General features: G+C 58.4%; 1 protein-coding gene across 1 annotated transcript in view; it reads right to left on the reverse strand.

Moving 5' to 3' along the window:
• Positions 1 to 1,539: 1,539 nt before the first annotated feature.
• PPP2R2C (protein phosphatase 2 regulatory subunit Bgamma) overlaps positions 1,540 to 26,926 on the reverse strand; it is a 51,436-nt gene continuing 26,049 nt past the window's right edge. The window contains exons 6-9 of the mRNA XM_008685817.2: positions 25,143 to 25,307; positions 17,934 to 18,103; positions 12,622 to 12,713; positions 1,540 to 4,563 (exon numbers count right to left, since the gene is read on the reverse strand). Coding sequence (XP_008684039.1) covers positions 4,272 to 4,563; positions 12,622 to 12,713; positions 17,934 to 18,103; positions 25,143 to 25,307 — 719 coding nt within the window. The 3' untranslated portion in view covers positions 1,540 to 4,271. The remainder of the gene's footprint in view (positions 4,564 to 12,621; positions 12,714 to 17,933; positions 18,104 to 25,142; positions 25,308 to 26,926) is intronic.

Below are 26,926 nucleotides of genomic sequence, written 5' to 3' on the forward strand. Positions count from 1 at the left end.
CGAGTTTTTATCTCTAGAACAGGAGCAGTAATAGCACCTACCACGTGGGTCGACCGTGATATGAAACAATGACTGCAAAGGGCTGAGCGCAGTGCCTGGCCCGGAGCTGGTGGCCATCGGTGGTCACTAGCGTCGTCGTTACCATGTGGGCAGCGGGCCCTGGGCAGGTGTCCTAAATGTCCTGGGCTTCAGATAACTCCTCTGGGAAATCAAGACTGTAAGGAGCAGCATTCCAGAGTTGTTATGGGAGTCAGTGGGGACTACATCGCCCCTCATACCATCAGCAAGGTGTCAGCCGGGCAGTGTCCTGTCGAGGCTCCAGGGAGGAATCTACTCACGCCCTTCCCAGCCTGTGGGCGCCCGTGCTCCCGGGCCCGTGGACTGCCCCCTCCCCCATCTTCAGAGCCAACAATGGCAGATGGGACCCTCCTGCCACATTTGACCCTCCATCTCTTGTCTCCTCTCCCTCCGAGGTTCTCTGCTGACAAGGACTCATGTGACAGATGGGTCCCGCCTGATGACCCAGGATCACCTCTCATGTCAAGGTCACGCATGCACAGTCCCAAGCTGGTGCTTAGTCCGTGCTGGTTGTAGCTGGATTTGGTGGGGCTGAGACCACGACGTCCCTGACCATCCTCTGAACACCAACCGCGTGGCTGGCGTGTTTACATCTGAATTTGAATCCAGACTCCACCACTCCTTGGTTCTATGTATTTGGGTGCAGGTTAAATCACTTCACCTCTCTGAGCCCCAGTTTCTCCATCTGTAAAGTGGATGTAACAGCAGGACTCCCCTCTTCCGCTGCACAAGGGATAACATGAAGCCCAGACAAGTGTGTAGGTCAGACACGGTAATCATGTGAACGAGACTGTATGTGTGCAGCCCGGGGACAGTCCCACGCGGCTCAGTGATGGAGCTTTCACTATTGCGTCAGCTGTCCCAACAACACGGAGGAGCGGCATTGCCCCCCAGCTACACGTGTGGTTCAGAGAGGTCAGCCCAGTCCCAGGTCGCTTGATTCAAGATACACCCACCCGAGCAGTGCCTGCCTTCCTCCCAGTGCATCGGAAGCAGAAAGTGCCCTCTGCAAAGTGGACAGGGGAGGCCTGGGGCTCCCAGGAGGGGTGCTGGAAAACCCCAGCACGGGGGGCACAAAGCACTTCCCCACACATCCTCTGGCTTATCTCAGCCACTGTAGCAGGCCGGGCCGGGCCCCTCTGGCATCTAGAACCAATCAGATGCCCTGTCGTCTCTCTCCTCCCAGGCTCCTGTTCCCTGGGACCCTGAGGCACTTGTGGGGTGGTGCTGCTAGGCGGGGGGACACTCCAGGAGTTATGCAGGCCAAGCTTGACACCCGCTCCAACACGTGCTGTGTGATCTCGAGCTAACTCCTTAACCTCTCTGGACCTCATCTGTACTCTTACATTGATGTGGGGGTGAAAAAGATCATGACAGAGTGTGAGAATACTGGAAATCATGGTGGGCTATGAGCACCTGCTTCAAAACAAAACAAAAAAAGGGCAAAACTTAATGATCGTTTATTGAGAGGTTATGTGCCAGACACTGTACTTTGCAAGCACCATCCGATTCGTGAGGTTAGCTCCATTTCTCCAGTGATGAAATCAGAACTCAGAAAGGTTAAAAACTTCATTGAGAGATAAAGTCGCAGAGCCTTGAGGTGAGCCAGCCCTCCCCATATGGCCTCCTGACGGCACCCACCACCCTGGGGTTGGCCTCGTTAAAAACAAATGGCAGAGTCTCATGTTCGATGTAACATTTGTTATTTTATTGGAAAAAGCTGGTATTAACATATTTATAATTTTATTCAACAGTTGGATAATCTGAGATACCGAAGAAAACCAGAATTCACCCATGAGCTACGGAATCCAAAGTGATCCGGTCTGTCTACCCTACCACCACATACCCAACGCCACCAAGAGCTCAGTCCTCAGAGTATTAGAATAAAAACAAACGACCCAACAACTTCACAATGACTATGTGAATGCTCATACATTCAAGAAGAGCAGAAAATTTAAACAGAGTAAGAAGCAGAGTTTGTGGCTATTTTACTGGCCTGTCTGCCGTGTCTAATCTTGCCCCTCCCCCCCCCAGCATATGTCATTATTCACAACTTGCTTTGGACATCATGATTTTCCAGGGATCTGAAGACATGCTTTTCCTCTAAGATCGTTTTCTTTCTTTCTTTTCCTTTTTGGTTTGGTATCCAAAGTTTAAAACAGGAGTAAAGAACCAGGAACTGTATTCAGACCTCCCTTCGAATGCAGTGTTAAGAGTCGCACTCTGTAGACGGTCAGTGTGAAATCTACGAGCTGACACTCACCTCCAGCTGCAAATGCCAAGTCTCCTCTTCGCGTCTGAATCACAAAGGGAAATGGATTGTGCCAAATATCCGCGTAATTGTGTAAGGCCCTCAGAGCTGGATTTTGGCTTCAACAAGATTTCTATACAAGGTACCACATTCTTGAACCTCTTTACAAAGGGGGGAAAAAGGAATCCAATCCTGCGATTGTTAATTTTAATTAGAATAGATATGTACATATAATACTGTCCAGGTCACCTGGATTTTACAGTGATATATAAACAAACATTCTTCATTCATGTTGATTTAAAAAACAAAAAAACCCAAAACGAAACCATGGACCCATTTCCTCACGTAAATAGCATACGGTCAGAAGTGAATGCACACGCGTCTTGTGCTTTGACCACACGAAAGTATACCGTCATCCACGGAGAAAAATCTCGGGTGGGTCTGTTTCCTGGGTTGGGTTACGTCTTGTAAAAAAAATGTTGGCTACGGCCTCCGGGCTCTGTTCTCCGAATCCCACGCACAGCCAGCGCTTTGCTGTAATTGCACGCAGAGGGACGAGGGGGCGGGGTGGGCAGAGCCAGTCTCCACGTCCACGCGGCAGGAGCAGGTGCTGTGGAAACACGGCATTCTCCGTGGCCCTCAGGAAAGAGCCCTCCGAGGCTGGGTCATTAAAGAAAATGTATCTTGAAAGGGTCGTAACATGCAATTTCCTCTTGGAGGCAGCTCAGTGCACCTGAACAAAGGGCTGGGGTACAGATGTGGGTGCAGCGAGGTGCCCCAGAGAGGGTGGGGGTCTGAAGTCACCACACACAGCGCTTGGCATCACCGGGGTCTTCTCCATTCTCCGTGCTACAGCTTGGGTCGCCCCGCCGGACCCTTGTCATCGCTCATCTGCTCTGTCCCCCCTCCCAAGATGAAAGAGGTATTTCCAGAACCTTCCAGGGGAGAACGTTGCTTTAACATGAGCTGCCAACGTGGTGGGTTGGAAAGTGCCCAGCGCACGGGAAGACCTACTCAGGATTCCTGACTCCACCACTTGGTCGCCGCGTGCCTTGGACAAACTGTTCATGCTGGCGGGGCCCGTCGCCTCGTGCATACAGGGGAGATGATAATTACTCACCTTCCGTCCCTGGCACCTGCCACAGAGCCTGGCACTCCGTGAGGGGCTGGTGTTTATGGAGTAAGTGAATGGACACCCACCTTACAGGGTCACGGACAGAGCCCGTGTGAGCTCCCACGAGGTGCCCAGTGACCATGAAGCAGGACAGCAGAGTCCCCCCGGAGTGGGGACTGAATCCACGTGCTTAACGGGCCGAGCACCGTGCCTAGCCCCCGGGCCACGCTCAGCAAAGGCTGGGTACATGGTGAGAAGAAGAGGCACGCACACACACGGGTGGGTTTCACTGCCCCCCTTCCTCTCAGGAAACGCCAGACCTGGGGTATTGAAAGACACTGAAAGAACCTAAAAGAGGAGCTTGCACCTGCCAATTCTCAGCATGAATTCACGATTCAAAAAGCCAGGGGAAGACCCTTGGCTCTGAGACAGTGGGAATTGCTCCATTGGTAATCAAAAGAATCCCTGGCTGGCTTGTTTGAGTCCGTCCTCTGTCCCCAGAGCCCTGATCTGGGGGCCGGGGGATGGGTCCCAGGGTGCCCCCTACCCCTGAAAGTTGCTGCTGGAAGAAGTGAAGCGGGAACCCGGAGATGTCCAAGTCCTAATCGTGGAACAGGCAGCACAAGGTTAAGTACGGGAACGAAAGGCCTGGACCCAAGGCGACCATCACGTCCGTTTCATGGTCTGTGGCTATGAATCCTCCTGACTCCTGTTTTCAGACAGAGAGCGTGGCCAGCAGAGGCGGCCTGGCCAGGGAGGCCGGGAGGGACGGGGCGCTCTGGGCCGCGCCACTCGGCGGTCGTGTCGGGAACGGGGCTCCGCGCCCACCTAGTGCATCTCGGAGTTCACCTTGTCCTGGAAGATATACAGGTTGTTGGTGGCCGCGATGGCGATGATGTTCTCGGCCGGGTGCCAGGCCGTGTGCAGGATCTTCTTGGTGAAGTCCAGGCTGTCCACGCTGATGTCGTCCCGCCTGCGCTTGCCGCCCACACACACGCGCCGCGGCTTGAGCACAGCCCGGGGCTTGCTGCTCTCCCTCGACGCCTCCAGGGTCACGTCGCGCTTGGTGTTCCGGTCAAACATGCGGAAGAAGTTGTTGTAGGCCCCGGTCATGATGACGCTGGCGGGAGGAGGAGAGGCGTCAGGCAGGGAGGACGTGGGAGGAAACGCACCACCCTTCGGGGGACAAACCCGGGGCTGCAGGCCACTCCCACCCCGGGGGGAAGAGATGGGTCCCGGTGGTCCCCACCCTTCTTCCTCTCCGGCTCTGGTCCTCTCACAACTCAGCTGCCATCTGCTGGCGGGTTCCGTGGCCAGGAGCTCTGCCCCAGACACCCCGGAGAAAGTTCTCCTGCACTCTCCCTTTCCTCCAGGAGAGGCCCCGCCTCCCAGAGAGACTAAGCAGCAGCAGACAGAAAGCCGAGGGCAAATCAACCCAGAAGCCGCTGGCCCAACTGCAGACTCCAAGGCCAACCCAGGGCCACCCGACCCCACCCACAATGCCCCCCATGGCGGGGATCCAGCACCCCCTGTTCTGAGCAGCTGAGTCACTAAATGCTCTTTGCACACGGTGCTGTGCAGGTGCTCACACACTTCCCTGTCCTGCAGAAGAGAATCCGACATTCGTGATCCACTGCGTTTCTCCTCCCCCCACCTCCCCTAAGGAGAAGGGGTTCCTGGGGCATGGGAGAAAGGCCGTGTCAGTCTGCATGTAAGAGCTGGGACAGCCGGAATGCCAGCCATGGGGCCTGGGTCTAGAGAAGGGGTTTTGGGGTTTGGCCCAGGACAGGCCCTAGAGCAGCCAGGCAGGGAGAGGGGGGCAAAATAACTCAGGAGGGAGGGAGGGAGGGAGGGGATTCCAGGAAATGAGGTCCCCTTCAACATTCTCCAGGGGTGTGTGTACAGATCGGAATTCCTTTCTTCCCTTTGGAAGCTGAACGTGTTTCTTGGGGGTGTCACTGCTCCGAGACAGAGCCCCGCGGACCCTAGTTAACAAGGGTTACGCACATATGCCAGGTCTGCAAGATCGCCCAAGTCAGGGGCACAAGGCACAGGAGCAGGCGATGCTGGAGGCAGATGTCCCCCTGGACAGACCAGGAGACGTTCTCCCATCAGGCACATGGGCTGGGGGAGGCCAGGCGCCCACGGAGGGGTTTGGGGGCCCTGGATTACGTTGAGTCACAGGCTGAAAGTGATACGTCTCCTTGTAACGTGTTCCCTTCCATGGGAGAACGTGGGCTGGTAAACAGACACCGGGAGAGTAGACCCGGGGCCCTCCCCGCGGCATCTCTACCCAAACCGGGAAGCCGGCCTCCCGGGCCTGCACGGGAACAGACAGGTGTGATCGCGAGTCACACTGTCCCCTCGCCTGTGGGCCATCTCTCAATGTCAGCCCCTTCTAGATGGCGGGCCGGGTGTGCGGTGGGGAGGCCTTGAAACTGCCTGGCTCTTGGACCTGCCCGAGGGAGCCGTCTCCCCCCCCAACCTCCGCCACAGACGGCAGGGGCTGGACTGACAACCATCTGTCTCCTTTCTCCCTGAGAAGGCGGCCCCTCGGAGTTCTGATCCTTCCCAGGAAGGACCTCGTGCTCTCAGAGCTTGGCGAGTCTGGGCCAACAGTCCCTTGGAGGGAAGTAGAGGCTTTGGGTTCCCACCCCCGAGCGGCTTCGGGGCCTCTGCTGCACACCCTGCACGTGTGGTTCCTGGGGACGGCCTGCACCCACAAGGAGAGGCTTTCCGCCGGAGTCCACAGTCGGCAGTGCCAGCACCTGGTGTTCCCTCCCCCTGACACCCAAATGCCTTGTCAGACCTGTGTGGGGAGATCAGTGGGGGGGGAGGTGCTTGGGGGCAGTGGGGATGGAAAACCTCCTCCATAAAGGTTCTTCTGCGATGTTCCTGGGGTGTCCAGGCAGACTCAGGCGGGGTCACCTGGACCCCAGCAGAGGGCAGAGGGCACAGGCCAAGTGGGGATTGGAGAAGAGCTCCATAAAGAGGTTATGCACAAATGTTCTGGAAGGTTCTAAGGGAACCACAGGGAATGTGCCAAGCCCTAGGGCTGGAACATTTGGAGATTTTGTTACCACCTCCCAGGCCTGAGGGGTGAGGGAAGAAAAGCTGACACAGACAGAGACAGGAGACAGAACTGTGTGAAGAGACTGGCTGCCGGGAGATGCGCCCAAAGGGGCACAGTCGGCACAGAGGACAGGGAGGGAGGTGGGGCAAATACCCTGTCTCTCTCTCCTGCCCTCAGACCTCCTTCCAGGGTTCGCACTGGTTAAAGCTGGCCAGGAGCCAGAGAGCACCGTGGCCGGCCTCACGGCACCGGGTCTGGGAGCCAGAGGGGCAGGCGGGGGACACCTCAGGGCGCTAACCACCGTGGGCAAGCGTCTGCGGGTGCCTCTGTCTCTACCACTGGGTGGGGGCTCCTGGGGCAGGCGTGTCTTGTCTGAGCCCCAAGGCCGGGCTTGGCCTCATCGGGGGAGCAAATGCTGACAGTCAGTGGCAGCCAAACAGACCCAGACCAAGCGGAGAGCCCTGGCCTGCTGCTCGGGGAGAAGGCAGCAAATGCTCTGTAAACCGAAGGGAAGAAAGGGCTTCTCTCGTCCCCTGCCGCACCTGCAAGTTCAGAAGTACCCCCCTCCCCCGTGGGTGCTCTGGAGGAGAGTATCTGCAGGAACGAGTGAATGCGAGTGAATGCAGCAGACCCTGGGAGTCCTAGGAATGCAGGAGGCCGCCTCGCCCATCCCCCCTCTGCACCTGACCCGGGAGGGCGGGCGAGGGGCTTCCCTGCAGCTGTGCCCTTTCTGGGGCTCTGCGGCGTCTCTGGAGGAGACGGCAGGTAGGCAGAGCATGCCAACATAGTCTCTGGCTCTACTCTCTTCCTCTAACACCTTAATCCATGGAACAAACCCGTTGCTTGTAGAGACGAAGAAGTAGCCGGTGAGGAGGTGAAGGGCGCCGTTGTGTGGGGGCGGGTGGGGAGAGGCACTCCTGCTCCCACCTTCCAGAAGTAAGCTCCTCTTCTCTCCTCGCACATGAGCTCATCCTGGAGAAGGCCAGGTTGGCTCAAACATCCCCCCAGGTTATGACCTGGGAGACCTCTCCCGTGTAGCACGGATCCCCCAGCGTAAGAACGGGGACTGGGATGGTGACTTCGTCATTGGAACCCAAGCCCAGATGTCACAGGGCTGGTCCTCAGAGCTGGCATGCCGGCAGCCCCTCGGGGTCCAGGCGTCTGGCCACTACAACCGACAGGACCCTCGGCCAGGCCAGGTCATCACCCCAGGCCCTCCTTGAGCTGTGGCCATGAGAAGGAGAGTGGGCAACAAAATCAGAGACCCAGAGCTGTTCTCCTGGGGAAAGACATGCCCCCAACATTAGGCCCTAGGAACCTAGGCCCTAGAGACCAACCGGAGACCTAGGGAGGTCAGTCAGTCCAGGGGGCTTCTGGAGGCTCAGCCCGCGGAACACCCGTGTACGGGGCTTTAGAAGGCCCAGGCTAGAGGACAGAGCTGGGGATCTGGGACCACTGAGGCTGGGGGGCAAGAGGGGCCACCCTGCAGCCCAGTGTCAGAGTCCCAAGGCTGATGGGCGGGGGGTGGGGGACTACAGGGGGCTCGCTGGCTAACACTTGCAATAACAAGTGGACATTCAGGGACAAGGTGGCCTGTTCGTTTTCAGATCCTCACGCAGCCTGGGAGGTGATGGCCCCACTGGGGAGTTTCTGCACACATCTCTTGCTTTCCAGAAAAGGGGGTATGTTTTCTCTAAGGCTCCATCCAGGTCCCTGTGGCCCCTGGGGCCACCCCGAAGGTGTATGCGACCCAGCTCCTGTCCATTCTCAGATCCCCTGAAGGTGGTTTGACTCCAGCCCTCCCCTCTACCTTCACGGCCCACATCGCCCTCGTCTCTGGCCAGAGCAACGGCTGTAACAGCCCGCTCACCGGTCCCCCTGCTTCTGACCCCCAGCCCAGCCCCGAGACCTTATCCCCCAGGCTGGCCTCTCTCGGGGCACCACCCCAGGGAGGCCCAAGAGCACTTACTCACTCTGAGACCTAACCTCTGCCCTCAACAGCAGGTACTGCCACTTCCTTTCCTGAGGCTTCTGCCATGCTGTTCCCTCGACCCCAATGCTTTTCCACCCTCTGTCCTGAGACTTGAGGGCACCTCATCCAGGACACCATCCCCAGCCCCCTCCCCTGATGGCCCCCACCGCTCCCTCCTGCCCAAGGCTTCCCTCTGAGCTTTGCTCCAGTCTATGCCCCGCAAACCACACGGTCCTGCCACGTAGGCACAGGGTCCCATCTCTGCTGTGCCCCTGGTGCCCTGTGCTCTCGGGGGTGCCAAGACTGGAATGTGCAGATCCCAGGCTCATGCCTGCCAGACAAGAAGTCCGTCAGGGCCAAGTCTGCCACGCGCCCTGCAGCGGGGGATGCTCAGACCTTGGGGGCCGCCCGCTGGGATGAACTCTGACCTCCCGACCCAGGACAGCAACCCATCAGGCCTGCCTGGCTCAGCAGATAAGGGCAGGGCGGGGGGACCCATCTGTGGCGCCGTCCAGATGCCCCCTTCACTCGCACAGCGTGTCCCCCTGGCGTCCGCTGCTGTGTCAGGCTGGGTCACAGGGAAGGTCCCCACCTGCCAGGAGCCCGCAGCAGATGCACGGGTAGGAGGCGCTGATAAGCCCAGGTGCCCTTGGCCCCAAGCTTTCTTAGAAGGTGATTCCTGCTTTTGCTCCCTCCTTGTCACCCACTGTGCCTGGACCTAGGACGCAGGGGACACTGCTGAGATGCCAGCAAGAGAAGGGGGACTCTCCCTCTCCCCCAGGGTGAGCAGCTGCAGCACCCCCTCCCTCATCTGGCTTCACCCTGTCACCTGCACTGGGCTGCCCTATTCGGTGGTCGCTCCCAGAGCCCACAGAGGAAAGGGGCCACCTGTTGGCCGCAGACCCAGCCAGGGAGCTCATAAAATCCACACCAGCCCTGCTCGGGTTGGACTCGGGAGCCTGGGGCCAGGGCACGGCGGTGGTTTCCAAAACCCACGCAGGACGGTGAGTCTGAGATCCCCATGGGGCCAAGACCTCCCCTCCCTGGGCCCAGAGTAGCTGCTGTGGAGCTCAGACTGAGGTCAGGAAGGCAGTGGGGCAGCCCCAGGCGCTGGGCGATCTGGGGCTGGTAACTGGCCTCGCTGTAAAAAAATGGGGTCAGAGGCCTTTTTCTCCCCATCTGCTGTACTAGGGCCTAAAAGGCAAAGGCACGCCCCCCACCCAGGTATTGTGGGCAGGTGCTCAGGCCAGCCTACCTGGGTTCAAATTCTAGCTCTGTCCCTAACATGCTCCCCACCTCTCCGTGCAGGTTTTTCCATCAATGAAATGGGGGTAACGAGGACCCCCAGCTCCTGGTGAGCACGGCATGGGATTCTCGGTAAAACAGGGCAGTGTGGGGTCTGGGAAACCTCCTGCCCTGTTACACCACCATGCCAACAGGCATTTCTTGATTCTAATCATCCTCCTGGCCTGAAGCCCCGGAGACTAATTGGAGACAGGACGCCCCAACTAGGGGAGCAGAAAGAAAGAGTGGATGAGGAATGATTCTCAGGAAAGGGCACTGCTGGAGCCCCCCCCCGGCCAGGAGGGCAGAGAAGAGGGGAAGGAAGCCCCCCTTTCCTCGCTTAGCCAGTGAGTGCTTTCAGGCAGCACCCCCCACCCCAGGGTCCCCTACCCCAGCTTCTGATCCACCAACGGGAAGGCTGAATGAGGTCACTGGCAATCCAAACAATTGGGCAGAAGAGGGAGCCCCCTCCCCACCTGCAAGGAGAAGGGTCTCCTTCATCTCAGAACACCAGGTCCCAGTACCCTGCAAACCACACCAGGAGAGAATGACCCACTGCTTTCATTCCAGAAGGTTCCCGTAACAGAGAAAAGCCCCTGCCCCTGGACTGTGTCTAGGCAGGTTGCTTCCCCTCTGCTCGCCTCATTTTCTTCATCTGCACTTGGGGACATCAGTCACTGCTCTTTCCACTGGGGACAGCTGAGGGGCTGCCAAGCTCAGGGCTCTACGCGCCCCCTGCTGGCCAAGCGGGGCATGCACTAATCCTGTCCGTGCTGACCAGCTCAGAAAGTAAGCGTGTAACCGGAAGCCAGCTGGACCCTCCGTGAGAACTTCCCATAGACACGGGGAGGGTTGTGGGCGGTGAGGTCAGTGCCAGGGGAACTGTTTGGGAGCGTCATCCCCAGCGGCGACGGGAGCTGCAGGACAGGATGAGGCTAGTGTAGGAGAAGCTGGGAGGCACAGAGATGGGAACAGAGAGAGAAAGCAATGGCCCCAGGGTACACCTGAGCCCTGGGGTAGCCTTGCCTGTACCTGCCCAGAACAAGCTTAGGCTTGTCTGACTTCTGCAACTGGTTGCAGATGATGTCTGGTTGACACAAATCCCTTTGTCCTAGGCAGAACAGATCAAGGAGAACTTCCTGGAGGAGGTGTCCTGGATGAAGTGGAAGGAGGTGGTCCACCCTATGCCTTCTGGAGCATTAACAGCCACTGACCAGACACTCCTGCGGGCCCGAGGGAGCAGCTCAGGATGGGCTGAGCCCCAGTCACAACCCCAAGGGCACCCTATCCAACAGGGAAGACAAACGGAGGCAAGGAGAAAACGTGATAAATGCCAAGACACAGATGGAAAATGCAGGAGGCTGGACGGTGGCAGGGCGGGGGGGGGGGGGCAAGAAGAAGAGGGCCCTGAAGGCTTCCTGGAGGAGGTGGCCTTCAGTTAAGTCCATAATCTGAGGTGACAGCAGGAGTGAGCTAGATGCCCTGAGGTCAGGATTTCAGGGTACAGGAGCAGAGCTGGTTGTGTTGGGGGAACCACTAAGGGGAGTGGCAGGAATCCCAGGGATGGAGGTGGCTGCCATGTGAAGTGCATGGCAGGAAGTGGCGTGAGAGGCAGGGCCGCTGAGCTCCAGGCCGGGCACCAACCAGGACGAGCTTGGTGGCTCCTGTCGCTTGGGAGGCAGGCATCGCCTGTTCTTGAGTGCCCCCTGGTGGTAATGCGAAGGAAGGGCGTGCAGCGATCACAGAGCGTGGAGACCCCCCCCAACACACAGACACACAGACACACAGACACACACAGACACACACACACACACAGAGTAGTGCTGGAATCCCCTTTAGCCGGCAATAGGTCCCTCTCCTGAGATTCTAATGGGCCCCACTCCAAGCCCCACTGCCAGTGCTCACTGGGGAACCCCCAATGTGTCAGAGTCCGCCGCTCAGGGGCATCTGAGAAGCCGTGTCCTCACTGGGGTGTCTGGGGTTGGCCTGAGTGCAGGCACCCGAAGGGAGTGCCGTGTGTCCCCTCTGACCCTCTGCGTCAGCCTGGTCTCAAGCCAAGGCCTCCACCCTGGTTTTCTAAGTGTTATCGACAGACCCCCTGTGACCAGCGTGCTGGGCCCTGCTGGGCAGCACTGCCCTGCTCGGAGACCCCTGTGGGCCAGAGGAGCCCCAGGATATCAGCAGCAGCTCTAAGGGATCCCTACCCCCAGACACGGCGGCCCAGCCCCACGTGGGGCCAGCCTGTGTACAAGTGGCTCCCTCCCGGCCCCAGCCCTGCGGTTTCTGGGCCCTCCTCCCCACCCCCACCCTATGGTCTCAGCGTAGGCCTTCCTGTCCGCACTCTGGGCTGGGCCAGCACTGGGCTATCAGGAGCTCTTATCAGGCCATTTCCCTGGTGGGTGGGGCTGTGAGATGTGGCCGATGTGGGGGAGACCAGGGGGCTTGATGTAGGGGAGCCGCCAGAAAGAGGCGGGTGCAGCCATGATGCGGAGTGGGGGTAGGGCGCACGCAGCACACCGGGGGCTGAAGCTCTCTGCCCCATGGAGGCCCAGGCACCGGGAGCAGCCCAGGGAAGTGGCCGTGCAGCTAGGGGACTAGGGACCCGGAACAGACTGTTTCCACTACCGAGACCGGAGACCGGGGGCTTGGAGTGGAGGCCGGTGGCGTCACGTCCTATCCCGCCCCACATGGGAGGGCTGAGCACTCTGGGTGCTGCCAGAGCCGTGGGCCCCCTCCGACACCTTCATTCACCGCGTCTCACAAACAGAACAGCACATTCCGCACGATGCTAGGTCAGCAGCCAAGGCCCTGCCCAGCGACGGGGCCTCCGTCCCAGGTCTGCGGGTTACCTGTCACTCCCGTTCCAGGCACATTCAAACTTGTCGAAAATGCAGTCGTTCTCATAGAGGGAACAGAGCTTGCTCCGAAGGTAATCGTGGACCTAGTGAGAGAAGACGCAGGGTGAGCTGGGGTGTGTGTGGGGGGTCCGGATGACCCTCCCGACTCAGCCCTGCTCATTGAGAAGGGCCCGCTGCCTGTCACGGCTGACCCCTGAGCTGTGGCCAGAGAGGGGACAGTCACAGCGACAAAGGGATCCACACTGTAGGAACCAAATCCCAGCTCCGCCCCTCCCCCTGCTGTGTGATCCTGGACAAGTGACTTCCCCTCTCTGAGCTTTTGTTTCTTCCTCCTTTGAGCGGTAAGAGCACATACCTCACGGACTGCTGTGGGATCAACCAGAGAAGACTGCCTGGTATGGGGTCCTGCCCTCTGAGGAAAGTCACGGTCACCATGAGCACAAATCATGGAGGAAAGGGGAGGGGAATGCACACGGGCCTCTTGAACACGCTCTCGGTTAGGCATCACCTGTCCTGTTTTGTGGATGAGGCACTGACCCTCAGAGAGGGTGAGTAACTGGCCCAAAGTCACACAGCTTGTAAGTGGAAGACCAGGACCCTCTTCCAGAGTCACCTGACACCACGGGAGAGACGGCGATGCCTCTGTGGCCCGCGTCCTTCTCGCAGCAACCTGACCGACAAGCTCTACACCCAGAGGGCCTCGTGGGGGCCCGCTCCCTGCCGCGGATGTGGTCCTGCCCTCTGGGTAGGGGAAGGAGAGGGGTACAGTGGTAACCAAAGCCCGAACGCCTGGCTCTACCCCTCACTGTGTGACCCAGAGAGTCACTTAACCTCTGTGAGCCTAAGTTTCCCACCTAGAAAGGGGGTCATGAGACCCCTCCAAGCAGACAAATGAGGGGCAAAGCGCCCATAGGTATTTGGGACCCTGATTAACTCTGGAGGGACAGAAATACACGCTCAACTCCTGTTGGGCAGTGGCTCGGGCCACAAGCCAGGGTCAAGTGCAGGGGCGGGGGGGAGAGGAGAGGAGAGAAGGGGACGGGAGAGGAAAGAAAAAGGAAGTGTTCATCCTTTTCTGTCTGGGAACCTCTTATTCATCTTTAAAAGGAGGGGTCCCCACCGGCCGCCTCCACGGGTCCCCAGACTGAGCTGCCTCATCTCCCCCGAGTGTCACAGGCCTCTGTGGCTCCTGCCTGACTTTCTGTGTTCGTGGGGACCCCCATCCCTCCGAAGGTTCGCCCCGGTCTCACGCAGTGACTTCCCCCCCTGCCCACCCACCCACGAAGGGGGCTCCACGGCCCCTCTATCCCCACTCCTGCCTGCACGCCTGTGCGATCCTCTCCATGCTTTGACGACCAAGCACACAGAGGACCAACCAGCTGCCAAGAGGATGGGCAAGAGGCCCGTCGAGGCTGCCCACTGCTGAGCCCCTGGTCCCTCCACAGTCCCCCATCCTTCCCGGTACAAAGGCCACTACAACAGCATCCCTCCCCAAGCCCCTTGTCGGCCACACCCCACAGGCAGCTGGTCCAGAATCCAAAGTGACCCAGAGCCGCCGCTTCTCACCACGTCCTGTGCTGGTACCTCTCCAAGCGCCACCTCCCAGCTCGTGGCAAACGCCTCCTGACTGCTGTCCCTGTCTGCCTGCGCCCCCCACCCCAGTCTCGCTCCAGAGGCAGCCAAGCAGTCCCCTAAGAAACCAACTTGGATCATGTCACACCACCGCTCAAGACCCTCCAGGGCTCGCAAACCCCCTGGGCCCTGCCCCCAATCACTTCTCTGACCTCAGACTCTTCTTCTCTCCCTCCTGCTCACGCTGCTCCAGCTGGCTCCCTGTTATTCCTTGACCACACTAACCATGTGCCTGCCTCAGGGCCTTTGCACTTACTGTTCATGCCTCCGGGAGCACCTTCTCCCAGATGGCCGATGCCCTCACCTCCCTCAGACTCCAGCACCTCTACTTTCTTTGCCTCTACCCCTGGTTTGCTCTATTTGTCACACTTTTTTCAGCCTGTGATTATTTTGCCTATCTGCTTGGTTTCCAGCCATATTTCCTGTAGGAACAGACGCCTCTCGAGGCAGGATCTGTTTTGTTCCTCAGAGTTTGCCAGTGGGGTGCACAGGGCCTGGTACATCACAGGAGCTCAACGTGCTTTTTAGAATGAATGAGTGGGGTTAGAGACTTGACTCATGGCCCTCCAGGTGCCACAAGGCTCTGGGTCGGGGGGAGGGCATGCAGTGGGAAGAGGATGGGCCTGCACCCAGCCAGAGGCTAGAAGGAGAAGGGTGAGCCTTGCTGTGGACTGGGAAGGGGGCTGAGAGGCAGAAAGGGGAGGGCCCAGGGGGCTGTGCTAGGGGACCCAAGGGAGGAGGCTGGGGTGGGGGTGGGGGTCTTGTGCATCTCCAAGACCCGGAGGGAGGGAAGCAGAGGGCAGGGCTCAGTGACACCTGGGAACAGCCCAAACCTGGGCTGGAGCCACTGGGTCAGGGACTCCCGCCTTCCTCCCATGGTGAGCGTGGGGGGTGGGGAGTAGCACCGGCTTCCACGGGAGCCGGCATGGCCAGGGGAAAGGCTGCATAGAGCCTGGCAGGAGGAATCATGCCAGGTGCACATTACGGCCCCAGGCTGCCTCTGATGGGACACTGGCCTGCTTCCGAGTCCCCGAGAAAAAGGGGAAACAGATGCAGGAGGGCACTGCTATTTCTTTCAGACAGGTGCCCGCCTCGCAGAGCCTCCCCCTCCCACTGAACCCGCTGGCCCGCGGTCACACCAGGCCGAGGCTCACTGTGTGCCTGTCATCCAGGACCCTGGAGGGTGAGGCTGCGGCTCCTACTTCTCTCTGAGCCCGGGGTCTAGCCAGGCACAGAACACACTTGCCAAATACGTGTAACAACTCAGATGAACAGGGATAAATGGTGCCTGGCTTCACTGCCGGCCACAGACAGACTCTCAGGGGTTCGTGTTCAACCCCTCCAGGTCTGCACTGCTGTGTGCACTCCACTCCCTGTGTGATCACAGCAGCCTCACTGATGCACTTGTCCCAGCACATACGCGTGCACTGCTCTCCCTCTCCCTCTCCTGCGAGGTGAGCGCACCCTGCCCTCCTCTGGTGGCAGGGCAAGGAAGAGCGTGGGCTCCGGGGAAAGCAATCTCGGGTGTGCGGTTTGCCAGCTCCACTCCCCCAGATATACCATTTAATTCCATTTTCTCCAAATAACATGGGATCGACAGAACACTGGCCCCACTTCCCAGAGCAGCTGTGAGGCTTTAGAAGAGGAAAAGTGTGCCAAGGACTCAGCTCAAGGCAGCGCATGCCGAGGGCTGGCTCACTCAACACCCATCTCCACCCCCTCTCCCCTACCTTCCTCAGAGAGGCTGTAAAACTACTCGTTCCTCAGCCTGGTCACAGACTCATTCCAGCCAACAACTTGCAAGAATTCTTCTGAGGAGTGTTTTGGAAAAGCTTTTGTGCTCCCAAGAAAACATCCAATAGATCCAACCAGCACAGACTTTCACATTTCCTCCTATTTCCTTCCCGGAATACAGGCATAGTTCCTGGAGGCGTGGCAGCCATTTTGCCACCATGAGGTGTTGCACAGGAAGGCCGGGAACTTATATACAAATGATGGTGGACTAGATCACAGAAGGAGCTGTTGGGATACCAAGGAGGTGCTAGAGCCACTCGCTGTTTCTGGATGCCCCCTTCCAGACTTCTTCTGAGGGGAGAGAAGTCCCTATGTGTTCAGCACTGCAAGTCAGCCAACCACAACCCTACTGAGCACAGTTCTAGAGCATAATACCCAAAAATGTTAGTTACTGTGTTGGTTTTATGTAACTATTGTTATTTTAGAATCAATAGGCCAGCGGGCCAGAAGCCAAGCACCCAGCTCTCAGCCTTGTCTCCAGAACAGTCTCCTTCCCCTTCACTGGGCCCTCACATGCTCTCAGGATCTCTGGAGGCAAGGGACGCTCCCCCTGCAAAATGCCCGTATTAAACACTGCACTAGTTTCAGGGTCTGTGGGCCTTTACTGACTCCAGGGCCTCGGAAGGCTGAGGGGCCCCGTGAACTTGGAGACAGTCATTTCCCGGGCTGGCGCCAGGAGGGGCTGGTCACTCCACACCTGAGCCGGGCTGTGTCATGTCTGCCCCAATCTCCAGCCTCTGCCATCGCCTGAGGTCAGAGGAGGGGCTGATCCCTCCCTGGGGTGGGCAGTGTGACGAGGGGCCTAGGTGACAACTGGGGGACTGGGCAGGACATCCAGTAAACACGTGGCTAGCAACGGGATGCCACCAGGAGCCATGGCGGCCCTTCCATGAGCCCTCCCCAGGAAGGAGTAGAAGCTCAGAGAAGGGTCTGAAGGGATCAGACATCCTTGTGGGTGTATGGCCTCCAGACTGAGCTCCCGGTCTCTCCCCTTGGGTCTGCACCCTTCCCAGTGAGGGCCCCCTGACTCCCAGGACACCCCTGACCCCAGGCCCTGGCAGGGACGGAGGACAGGGAAGGGGCTAGAAGGCCCCGGAGGCTCTGCGTCCGTCACTGCCCAGCTGCGAGGCAGGTCCCACTTGTCCTGGCCTCTTGTCACCCAGGTTCCCTTCTCACCACGTGGAGCTGATGGCACCCCCTTCGTGGGGACAGTAAGGGACAGAGGTGACAAATGTAGGTGACGCCCTGTGGGCACCTAATACTTGGTGACACTGTGAAGGCTTGCCTGGGGCTTCTGATGGGGTCTTACTCTAACATCCCATGAATTTTGTTTTCTACCCCTAATAGACCTTAGTGGATCGTAACAGAAAACTGTAAGTAATACCTTTCCTGGGAGGGGTCCCCAGCTTCAGCCTAAGTGCCTGGTTTCCAAGGCCTGTGGCTGAGGATCTAGAAACATAGCATGCCCCCCCAGCCCCACTGCACATGCTCAGGAGGGGTGCTCCCCGGGGGGAGGGCAGGGCTTCTCCTGCCTTAACCTGGGGCCACAGACCCCAGCTCCGAGGAGGGACCGCGTCCGCACCCTGAGTCACCTGAATCCTCCAAGGGGGCCAGGCCTGAGGCTCATCCTCATTCCCCTGGGCCCCAGAGCGCAGAGGCCAGAGAGCGGGCAGGACCGAGCAGGCGCTTCAGCTCTCGGCCGAGCTGGGGGGCTGGGGACCGACTGCCTGACTTTCTGAGCCTTAGTGTCTTCGCCTCCGATACGGGCGTATGAAAGCCACCTCTGCGGCCAGGGACGCCCCCGGGGGGGGGGGGATTCTGGGCCCGGGGAATGGAGACCGGGAGGGGCTCTGGTGTGTCTGGGCTGTGGCACCTACCTGGTAGGTCTCAATGGGCCTCGCCTCCATGTTCAGGTCCCAGACTTTGACCGTGAGATAATCGCGGGTCAGCATGTACCTGCCGCTGTGGCTGAACTTCACGTCTGACACGGAGGAGATGATCTCCGAGAAGAAGGAGCGGTTACTGGGGTCCTCGGGCTCTTCGAACACTGTGGGACAGAGAATGGATGGCCATCGCCGAGCTACTTGCCCCCACGGGCCACAATAGCAGATGACTCTGTTTCCATCCTGGACTCTCGCTGGATGGTCCTTCCTTCGTTCATTCATCAAACCCATAGCTAAACAGCTGTCAGGCAGGAGGCCTGAACGGACCCTCCGAGGAGGGAAGGAGCAGCTTTTGGACCAATGCTTATCGAGCACTCATCTCTCGGCCGGATTCTGTGCGGAGCCCTACCGGCGCACTACCTCGTCTAACCGCCTGATAAAAACCTCTGGTCAGTACCACTGTCATTCCCATTTTTTAGCTGGGAAGACTGAGGCCTCGATGGCTAGAAGGCATGCCCAAGGTGCTGAGCTAGAAGGAAGTGGCGGAGTGGGGTTTGAACCCAGAGCGGCGCTCGCTGTGCTGCACTCTAACTGTCGCCTACCCGTGATGCTGAATGCCAGGCCCGCGAGGGGTTTAACCTTCTCACCTGCTGGGCAGCGTCCTGGACGAGGCCAGGCACTGCTTGGGGCCCCGGGCCTCTGCTCATGCCGCACTGGACACTCGTGGCCGAGCCCTGCTGGCAAGCACGTTTGGTTCGGCTGCCACGGGGATTGTGGCAAAATCAAATCTCGCCACACATGGAGCCCGAGTCCCAAGTGCCACCTGCCCGCCACCTCCTGTTTTCTCAGACCAGGAGCTCCACACAGGAAGTTGCTTACATGGCTCCTGAAGCTGACCGTTTGCTGCCCCTACCCAGCGATCCCACTTGGGGACAGAGTGCACAGTGAGCGTATCCCCTCCCTGCTGCCCCCAAGAACCAAGCCTTCCCGACACACGGAGGTCCCCACACAGCAGGACCGGCTCTTCTGGGCTCCATCTGTTGCTGGCCGTCTCATCAGGCTGCCCACCAACACTCTCACTGGCTAATCAGTTCCCACAGTGGCCCCGGTGCAGGGTGGGGACCAAACACGACCCAAGCATCGCTGGAGCCAACCCAGCTAAGCCAGCATGAGCTCCGTAGGAGCCGGGCTGGGGTTGGCCTGGGGGGCAGGGACGAGGGTGGAGCGGTGGGCTGCCAGCTATTTCCCAGCCAGTCTGGAACGACTTAAACATTTGACAACCTTTCTAGCGGTCCCCATGGAAACCGGCTGAGTGGCCGCTCCGCCTGCTGGCCCCCGAGCCCCCAGATCTGAAATAGGGAAGCAGAGAGCCGATCACATGTCCCGAGAGGCTCACAAGTGTGCCCTGCCTGCCAGCCCCTCCCGGTCCCCAAGTCCCTCATCCTACTTCCAGCTCTGTCCCAGCCCTGGATCCCCCCACTTGGGAACCCCCCCATCTCCCTCCAGTCCCAGGTAGATGTGGTTCCTGCCACTAGGGGTCAGAACAAAAGATGAGTTAGAGACATAAAACATGGTCTGTCTCTTGCACCCCAACTTTGCACCCCGGGCCCGCCCTGCCGGTTTCCTCTGGCCAGCCTCCACCTAAGCCCCAGGGCCCGCCCGGCTCACTTCGCCCCTGCACCATGCAGACCATCTGGCAGGTCTTGCAGGGTAGGTCGGTGGGACCAGAATCGCAGAGGAGCGTCTGCTCTGGATTCCCAGAGCCACGGGCTGTGTCTCCTGCCAGCTTCGAGGAGCAAGACACAGCAAAGGTCAAAGGCCGGGAGGATGCCCTAATCCATAGCGGAGGACAGAAGGATCAGACGGCCTCTGTCACCTCCGCTCTGGGTGTACACGGGCATTTCCAAGGGCTTTCTAAGCACAAAAGGGACGAGGGCTGCACAGAATGACCGGGAAGGGACACCGACAGGCGTGAGAAAATCATACCTAGAAGTTCTTTTTTATTGTTCAAACATTCCTGTGAAATTGTTGATGGGATGATGGAGCAGAGGTGGGAGTACCGCACTCTGGGGATGGAGGAAGGGCCTCGAGCTGAGGGACACAGTGGCCTCTAGAAGCCGAAAAGTCTCGGGAACAGTCTCCCCTGAGGCCTCGGGAAGAAATGCAGCCCTGCCTGACTTCTAGACCTCCGCCCTCCAGAGCCGTAAAAATACGGCTGTTTTTTTGTGCTGTTTACTCCACGAAATTTGTGGCGACGTGTTACAGCAGCACGGGAAACCCGCACGTGCCGCGTGCTCGTCTGCGGACGGACAGCTGCACGCCCCCATCGCAGGGCGGGGAGAGGATTTATCAAGACCTCAGCTCCGAACAGCAGCACCACGTGTAGCAAGCATGCAACAAATGTCAGCCGGGCTGTTTCTGCCCCAGCTCCGGGCCAGCACGTCGCAGGGCTCCCACGAGGGGCAGCGACTAACATGGTCCCCTATTCTGGGGACCCCCGGGCCCCGGCCCAGCACACGCTCTGTGCTGTCAAAAGGAGAAATAACTGTCTATTTTGAGGCATCACGGAGGGTGTTTCCATGGTTACCCTGTCTTAATGACTAGCAGACAAAAGACTCGAATTTCCACTGCTTCGGAGGAAGATGTGAGGCTGTGGGCTGGGCAGCAGCGAGGCCCAAGCACCCCAGCTCTGCCCCGACGGAGGCCCCGGGAAGCCACTGCACCACTTCGTGCCTCGGTTTCCTTGGCTGTCCCAGGGCAGAAGCAAACATCCACTTGTGATCCAGGACGCTGTTCGTCCAGTGAAGGGAGGGTCCCTGTTTCACCTGTTGGGAGGATGACGTCATGACCACGCATCTCCGGGTGCCACTGCCAGCCACTGCTGAGTCTGGAGCAGCCCCCGGATCAACGGACAGAAGGCCGGAACGACAACCATTTGTGCTCTGATTTGAAACAGCCGCACCGGCATCCTGCGAACTGGCTGCCGGCTGCCCGCCTGACCACTCGGGAGGGCTGAGAGTAGCACGGTCCGATCCGGTGAAGCAGACGGTCCATCCGCTCACTACCAACACCAGTACAGAGAGCACGAACACAGGCGCAAAGCACACTTGGCGGAAAAGACTGTGAACGATCCCTTTACGGGCATTAAAGGGGAGGTTCCTGCGTGGGATAGTGAGTTTGAGAACGAAAAAAATTCTAGAGAAAAAAAATTAAAATACAGCATCTATTCCAATGAGCAAACCTGTGTAAACCAACCATCAAAACAGATCTACGCACCAGTTGCACTAAGACTGCAAATTAGAGATTAAACTAACTGTTCTGGGCAGAGAGAGAGTGGCCCAGCTCGTTTTACAAGAGTAGAAGAATCCTAATAAAACTGGGCAAAGAGAGTGTACAAAAAAGACAGCTGAAGACTGACTTCCACTTCACCTATGAATATTTATGCAAAAAGCAGAACTTTTGCATTTATTCAAAAACATCTCAGCAAGAGCCCTGCCCCCAGGGCCACCCAGGCACAGCACGAGATCACGGTGGGCAGAAGCCACGGTGACCCTCACTTCATGCCTGGGCCCTGCAAAAAAGCCTTCTGGAACCTCCGTGTGATCTCTGAGCAACTCTGAAGTTGTTATGCTCCCAGAGGCCCTGGGAGAGGAGGCGAGAAACACAAATGGAGTTGAGTCATCCAAAATGAAGTTCGAGTTCTTGCACTCTGAAGTTTGTGGGCTGATTCACACGCAGCGCAGACATACCCCGCCCCCCCGCCCCGGGCGTGTGACAACTGCGGCCCTGGAATCCGCGTGAGTACCTGCTCGCTCAGACCCCTGGGGAACCAGATGACAAAAGCCAAGGGGGACTGACTTCCACCTCCAGCCCACGGAGAAACGTCATTCAAACAGCGTGGGGTGCATGAAGGTGTCTCTCTACCCCCGGATACCACCAGCCTCCCTGCACACACACCTGTTTCCTGATTCAGGGGTGAAATCCGAGCTAAAATGCAAATACACAGACAGATGTAGAGAAGAACACGATATCACTTTCCAGAGCCTACTTCTCAGGGACTACTTCTTGGCGTAGTTCTCTCCCCTATTTTCTGTTTCCATTTTTGGGGGAAAATAGTCATCGCCTTGCTTTCCTACCCCCATCAGATATTTTAACATAATCATTTCCTCATGTCATTAAAAATCTTCTAAATCAATATTCTAAATGACTGAACAACATAGCAGTATACAGATGGCATCATCATTCACTTGTCATTTGCTCTGTTGGACGTCTACAGTGTTTCTGAATTTGGCCCCTATATAAAAGGTTGGACCATGAAGTCTCATCCTACTTCCTTCCCATGGGGCTCGCACAGGCTCAGGCTGGGCCCAGGAGTGAAGCCCAGACTCTTCCCCAACCTCGTTCCGTGCCAGACTGACCCAGAGCTGCACATGGACAGATAAACGGGCCACCTGTGGCCTGAGCCACAGAATCATGGCCCCCAGAGCGGTCTGTGCCCTAATCCACAGCACCTGGGAATATGTGATGTCACGTGGCAAAGGGGAAACTAAGGTGGCTGATCAGCTAAATTATCCAGATGGGCCCAAAGGAATCCCCAGGGTCCTTAAACGGGGCAGTGGAGGCAGGAGAGGCAGAGTGAGGGTGACGCAGCATGAGAAAGCCTACAGCCAGGGCTGGCTGTGCAGATGGAGGAAGGGACGGGGAGCCACGCACCGCAGGAGCCCCCAGAGGCTGGAGAAGGGGAGGTATGGATTCCCCCACCCCCCACAGCCTCCAGCAGGAACCAGCTCTGCTGACAGCCTGATTTTTCTCGGGTAAGACCCATGTCAGACTTCTGAACCGCAGAACTGTAAGAGAAAAAGTACTAAGTCTGTGGTCGTTTGTTTGGGCGGCCCCAGGACCCCGATAGAGTGCTGGGCTGCTCCTAGGGGGCTGGGCGTCATCCACACGCACACCTGGGCTTCCTGTCCATCCAAACACTGACAACTCTACACCGTTATCTCCAGCCGGGACCCCGCCCCTACTCCAGTCACCTGGTTGCCTTCTTGACAGCCCTCCCTGGAGCACAGCACGACCTCACACGTACCGTGTCCGACATCGGCCCGTTGGTCCCATCTCTGCTCCTGGCTGCCCCGCTCCCAGCATGCCCGTTGTCTGTCTCAAGACAGGACCCCACCTTCACCCGCCCCACAAACCAAACCTCAGATGGAGTCATCATGGTCCACACCCCACTTGGCAAAGCCTGGCCAGTTCAGCGTCCAAAGAACACCCAGAATGGGGCCTGTCTCCCCAGCTTGGCCATCCCACCCAGGGTGCACTGTTTCTTCTCAACGAAACCTGGCAGGGGCTCCTCCCACCCCGGCTTCCATGTTGACCCCTCTTGCAGTTTCTTCTTTCCAAACAGGTGTCTCGTAAGATCCTGCCCCGTCCTCAACCCCCTGCTGGTTTCTCACCTCACTTAAAATAAAACCAGATTCTTCCTGTGACCTACAGGTGTCCTAAGTCAGCCACCTTGTATGTCTCTCTGACCTCAGCTCCCGACACCCTTCCCCTTGGTCACTGCACTCTGGCAATGCTGGCGCACCCCCATCTCAGAGCCTGTGGTGTCCCCCTTCTAGAACATTCTTCCCCCAGAGATTGCATGGCTCATCCCTCAACACCTCGGGGTGTCTGTTCCATTGTAACTTCTCCAGTGAGAGGGCCCTCCCTGAGCTCCGCTCCTTGGGGGCTGTTGTTGACATCTGTCACCACCTCCTGACATCACACGACCCAGTGACGAGTTCATCATTGTCCGCTGGTTCCTGCTGCACCACCATGGCAGGAAGTGTCCGGAGCACAGCAGGTGGTGACCCCAGCTCTGCTCAGAGGGAGACCTGCTCTTCCCACCCTCAGTGCTGGCCACTCAGCCCTTGGAATTTGCAAGTGCAAACCCAGAAAAGGGATGTCCTACCCTGTGACAAAGCCAGCGAGGAAGCCCCGGAGAGCGACTGCAGAGCGTGGGCTTGCCCAGAGAAGAGCAGTGCGGTGAGATGTGGGGGGACAGGACTCGGCCAAGGAGTGGGGACAGGCTGGCAGCCACAGAGAGTCCTGAGCGTGAGTCCCTGCGAGCAGCTGAGAGCCACCCTCTTGGGCTGCCCAAGGAAACCAGGCTCCCAAGGGGAAGAGAGTGACCCAGTCCCTCCCAACAGACCTTGATAAAACCGCTTCCAGGGGCCTGCACGTCATTCATTCATTCATTCAAGTGCTTACTTCCAGACACTGTTGTAGGCACTGGGGTAGATACAGAGATGAACCAAAGTCCCCGCCCTCCTGACAGGGTCCCGTCTGTCCCTGTTCCCCTGCTGCCACTGCACAGTCGCCCAGAGAGGACACCATGGCCTGAACCCCTGGTTTTCTCCCTTCGGGGGCCTCTGGGGAACCCAGCACCAAGCAGCTCAGCCTGGAGGTGAGAGCCCCACTCAGGGCATCTCAGAGTCCTGGGTTCAAGTCCTGCCTCCCCACTCGTCACTTTGGGTGACCTTGGACCCATCCCTGGAGCCTCAGTTTCCTGTCACGTTCAGGACTCCATCAGAGCTCGTGTGAGGATGAGATGTGGGTGACAGCTGTCTGGGTGCCTGGCCCAGCACATCCAGTGAGTGTGAGCCGTCGTGTGGTCACGGAGGTTGTCCTATCACGTTCCCTGGGCCTCGCTCAGCCCAGACCCCCATGGCTGGAATGGGGGTCCCTACGGCACTCCTGCCCACCCCCAGCTGGCCTTGCGGTGGGCTCCAGCAAGAGGAAGCGACCTCGCAGAGCTCACAGGCTGCTGGGGAAGACACCCCAGCCCACAGAAAGTTCTTCAGGGTGTGGCTAGTCTGAGAGAAGGGAGCTCTACGGACTCTAGGGGCATGGAGAAGGGGCCTGAACTAATGTGGGGGTCAGGGAAGGCTTCCTGGAGGAGGTGACTGCTGAGTATGGTCCCTCCTTAGCTTCTGGTTCCTAGCTTACTCCTTGACCTTTGTTTTAGCTGCCTGGCCCCTGGAAGCTGGGCAGCATCTGTCCGTGGACTCAGGGGGCAGGGGTGGCAAGACCAGGATCCCCCTGCCCCAGCCAATGCAGAACATACCTACGCCACTCCCATCCATCCCGGGGCACCAGCCTCAGGAAGGGCGCTGCCCTGCCGCCCCCACTCTGTACTGGGTCCCAGCTGGCACGGACGCTTACGTTTAGAGTGCTTGTCACACAGGGCGGCTGCACGCATGTCGCAGAGACGCAGGGAGCCCTTGCTGCTGCTATAGACGAACAGGTTGCAGTGGTGGGGGTGGAACTCCGACGCCGTGATCACCTCCGTCAGGTCCTCCATGTTGGCCGGCTTGATGTCCACGATGTCTGGCCCCGTCAAGGAAGGGGCGGAGACGGGAGCGCACCCTCGCTGCTCTGCCATCCCATCTACCCTGCGTCTGAGCCACGTCTCCATCCCCGAGACCCCTGGACAAAGCCCCAGACAGTCTCTGAGCTGCAGACCGGCATGTCCAACCGCCTGCTGGCTGCCCCGTCTGGGTGCCGTCCACTGTCCCTGCAAGGCTGGACCCGCCGCCTCCCTCTCCCCCTGACCTGTGCCCTCTCCCCAGCCAGCACCCACCAGCTGCCCAGCCTCCGTCCACCCCACACACCAGGTGCCAAGCAGAAGGCAAGGAGCGTCTGAGCGCCTAGTACACACGTGCTGGGCTCTCGGTGAGCAACTTCGAGTTCTCGCCGTCACTCTGTGAATTGTGGCCTGGAGCGGAGTGTGCGGGCAGCCCCACCTCCAGCACTCCCACCCCTTCTGTCCACAGCATCAAGATTCTCCTTGGGGAAAAGGTTCTCTGCCTTTCTGCGTTCTCACTCTCATCTGTGCCTTCCACTCCACAGACAATCTCCACGAGGGATGAGCACGTGGCCTCAGAGGTGCCAACACAGGGACTCCAGACTTGAGATGCAGGGCATGCTGGGAGCAGCTCTGTCGTCTCTGCTGGGCTGGGTGGTGTGCAGAGGAGGGGCCTGTACGTGCTGGGACAAGGGAAACCTGGAGCCTTTGGGTGGGGCAGACCGGCCCAAAGACAGTGGAGGCAAAGACCAGCAATGCCATTTGAATCCTGAATCAGGCTGCACTGGAAGCCATGAGCCTTGGACCATTATGCGTGGGAGCCAATAAATTCATTTTCTGTTTAGGATCAAGAATTCTGTTGTTTGCAAAATAAGTATCCCTGACAGATACTCTAGAGCCCAGAGAGGGTAAGCAGCTTGCCCAGGATGGCTCAGCAGCAAGGAGTAAGTCTATGTTCCTGTACATCGCTTGTTGCCTAAAGCAGCAAATCCGATCCCTTGCTGTACCACTCAAGGCCTGGCAGAGCCCCTCTCTACCTCCCCAGCTTCGGATGCAACTAGTCACTGGGCCCTACAGGCGCTTTTCTCTCTGACAGGGAAACCCTGGTCTCTGGTCTCCCCAGCCCTGTGTGGGGCTCTCCAGCCAGTCCTCCCTGGCTGAAATGCCCTCTCCTCCTTCTGCATCTGTGTGTGGGTCCTGGAATCAGAGTCTGGGCTTCGAATCCTAGCTCTGCCCCTCCTGCCCGTGCAATTGAGGGGGAGTTCCCAGGTCTTCATGCGTCTGTTTCCTCATCTGTAAAATGGGCCAACAGTTCCCACAGAGTCTTGCTGTGAAAATTAGAAGAGGCCAAGCCCCTCGCTCGCTGCTTGACACATCACAGAGCTCAGTGAGTATCAGGGACATTACTGCTTTTTATTACCTGGAAAATACTGACTGAAACACTGAGATTCGCCTGCCGTCAGCCCTCCCTCCTCTCCCACTGCAGCCTCAATAAAGGGACATTCTGTGACTTTTGTAAATACGAGAGTTTATAAAACATCACAAAAAACTGTTGAATCTGTGACCAGAGGCACCGAGGACGGTGTGTGTGCTCAGACTTAAATATTGCTTCTGGAAGCACCTTGTTAACCAGAAACTTAGA

This window comes from Ursus maritimus, unplaced genomic scaffold (assembly GCF_017311325.1).
Source record: "Ursus maritimus isolate PB19 unplaced genomic scaffold, ASM1731132v1 scaffold_8, whole genome shotgun sequence".
NCBI classification, from domain to species: domain Eukaryota; kingdom Metazoa; phylum Chordata; class Mammalia; order Carnivora; family Ursidae; genus Ursus; species Ursus maritimus.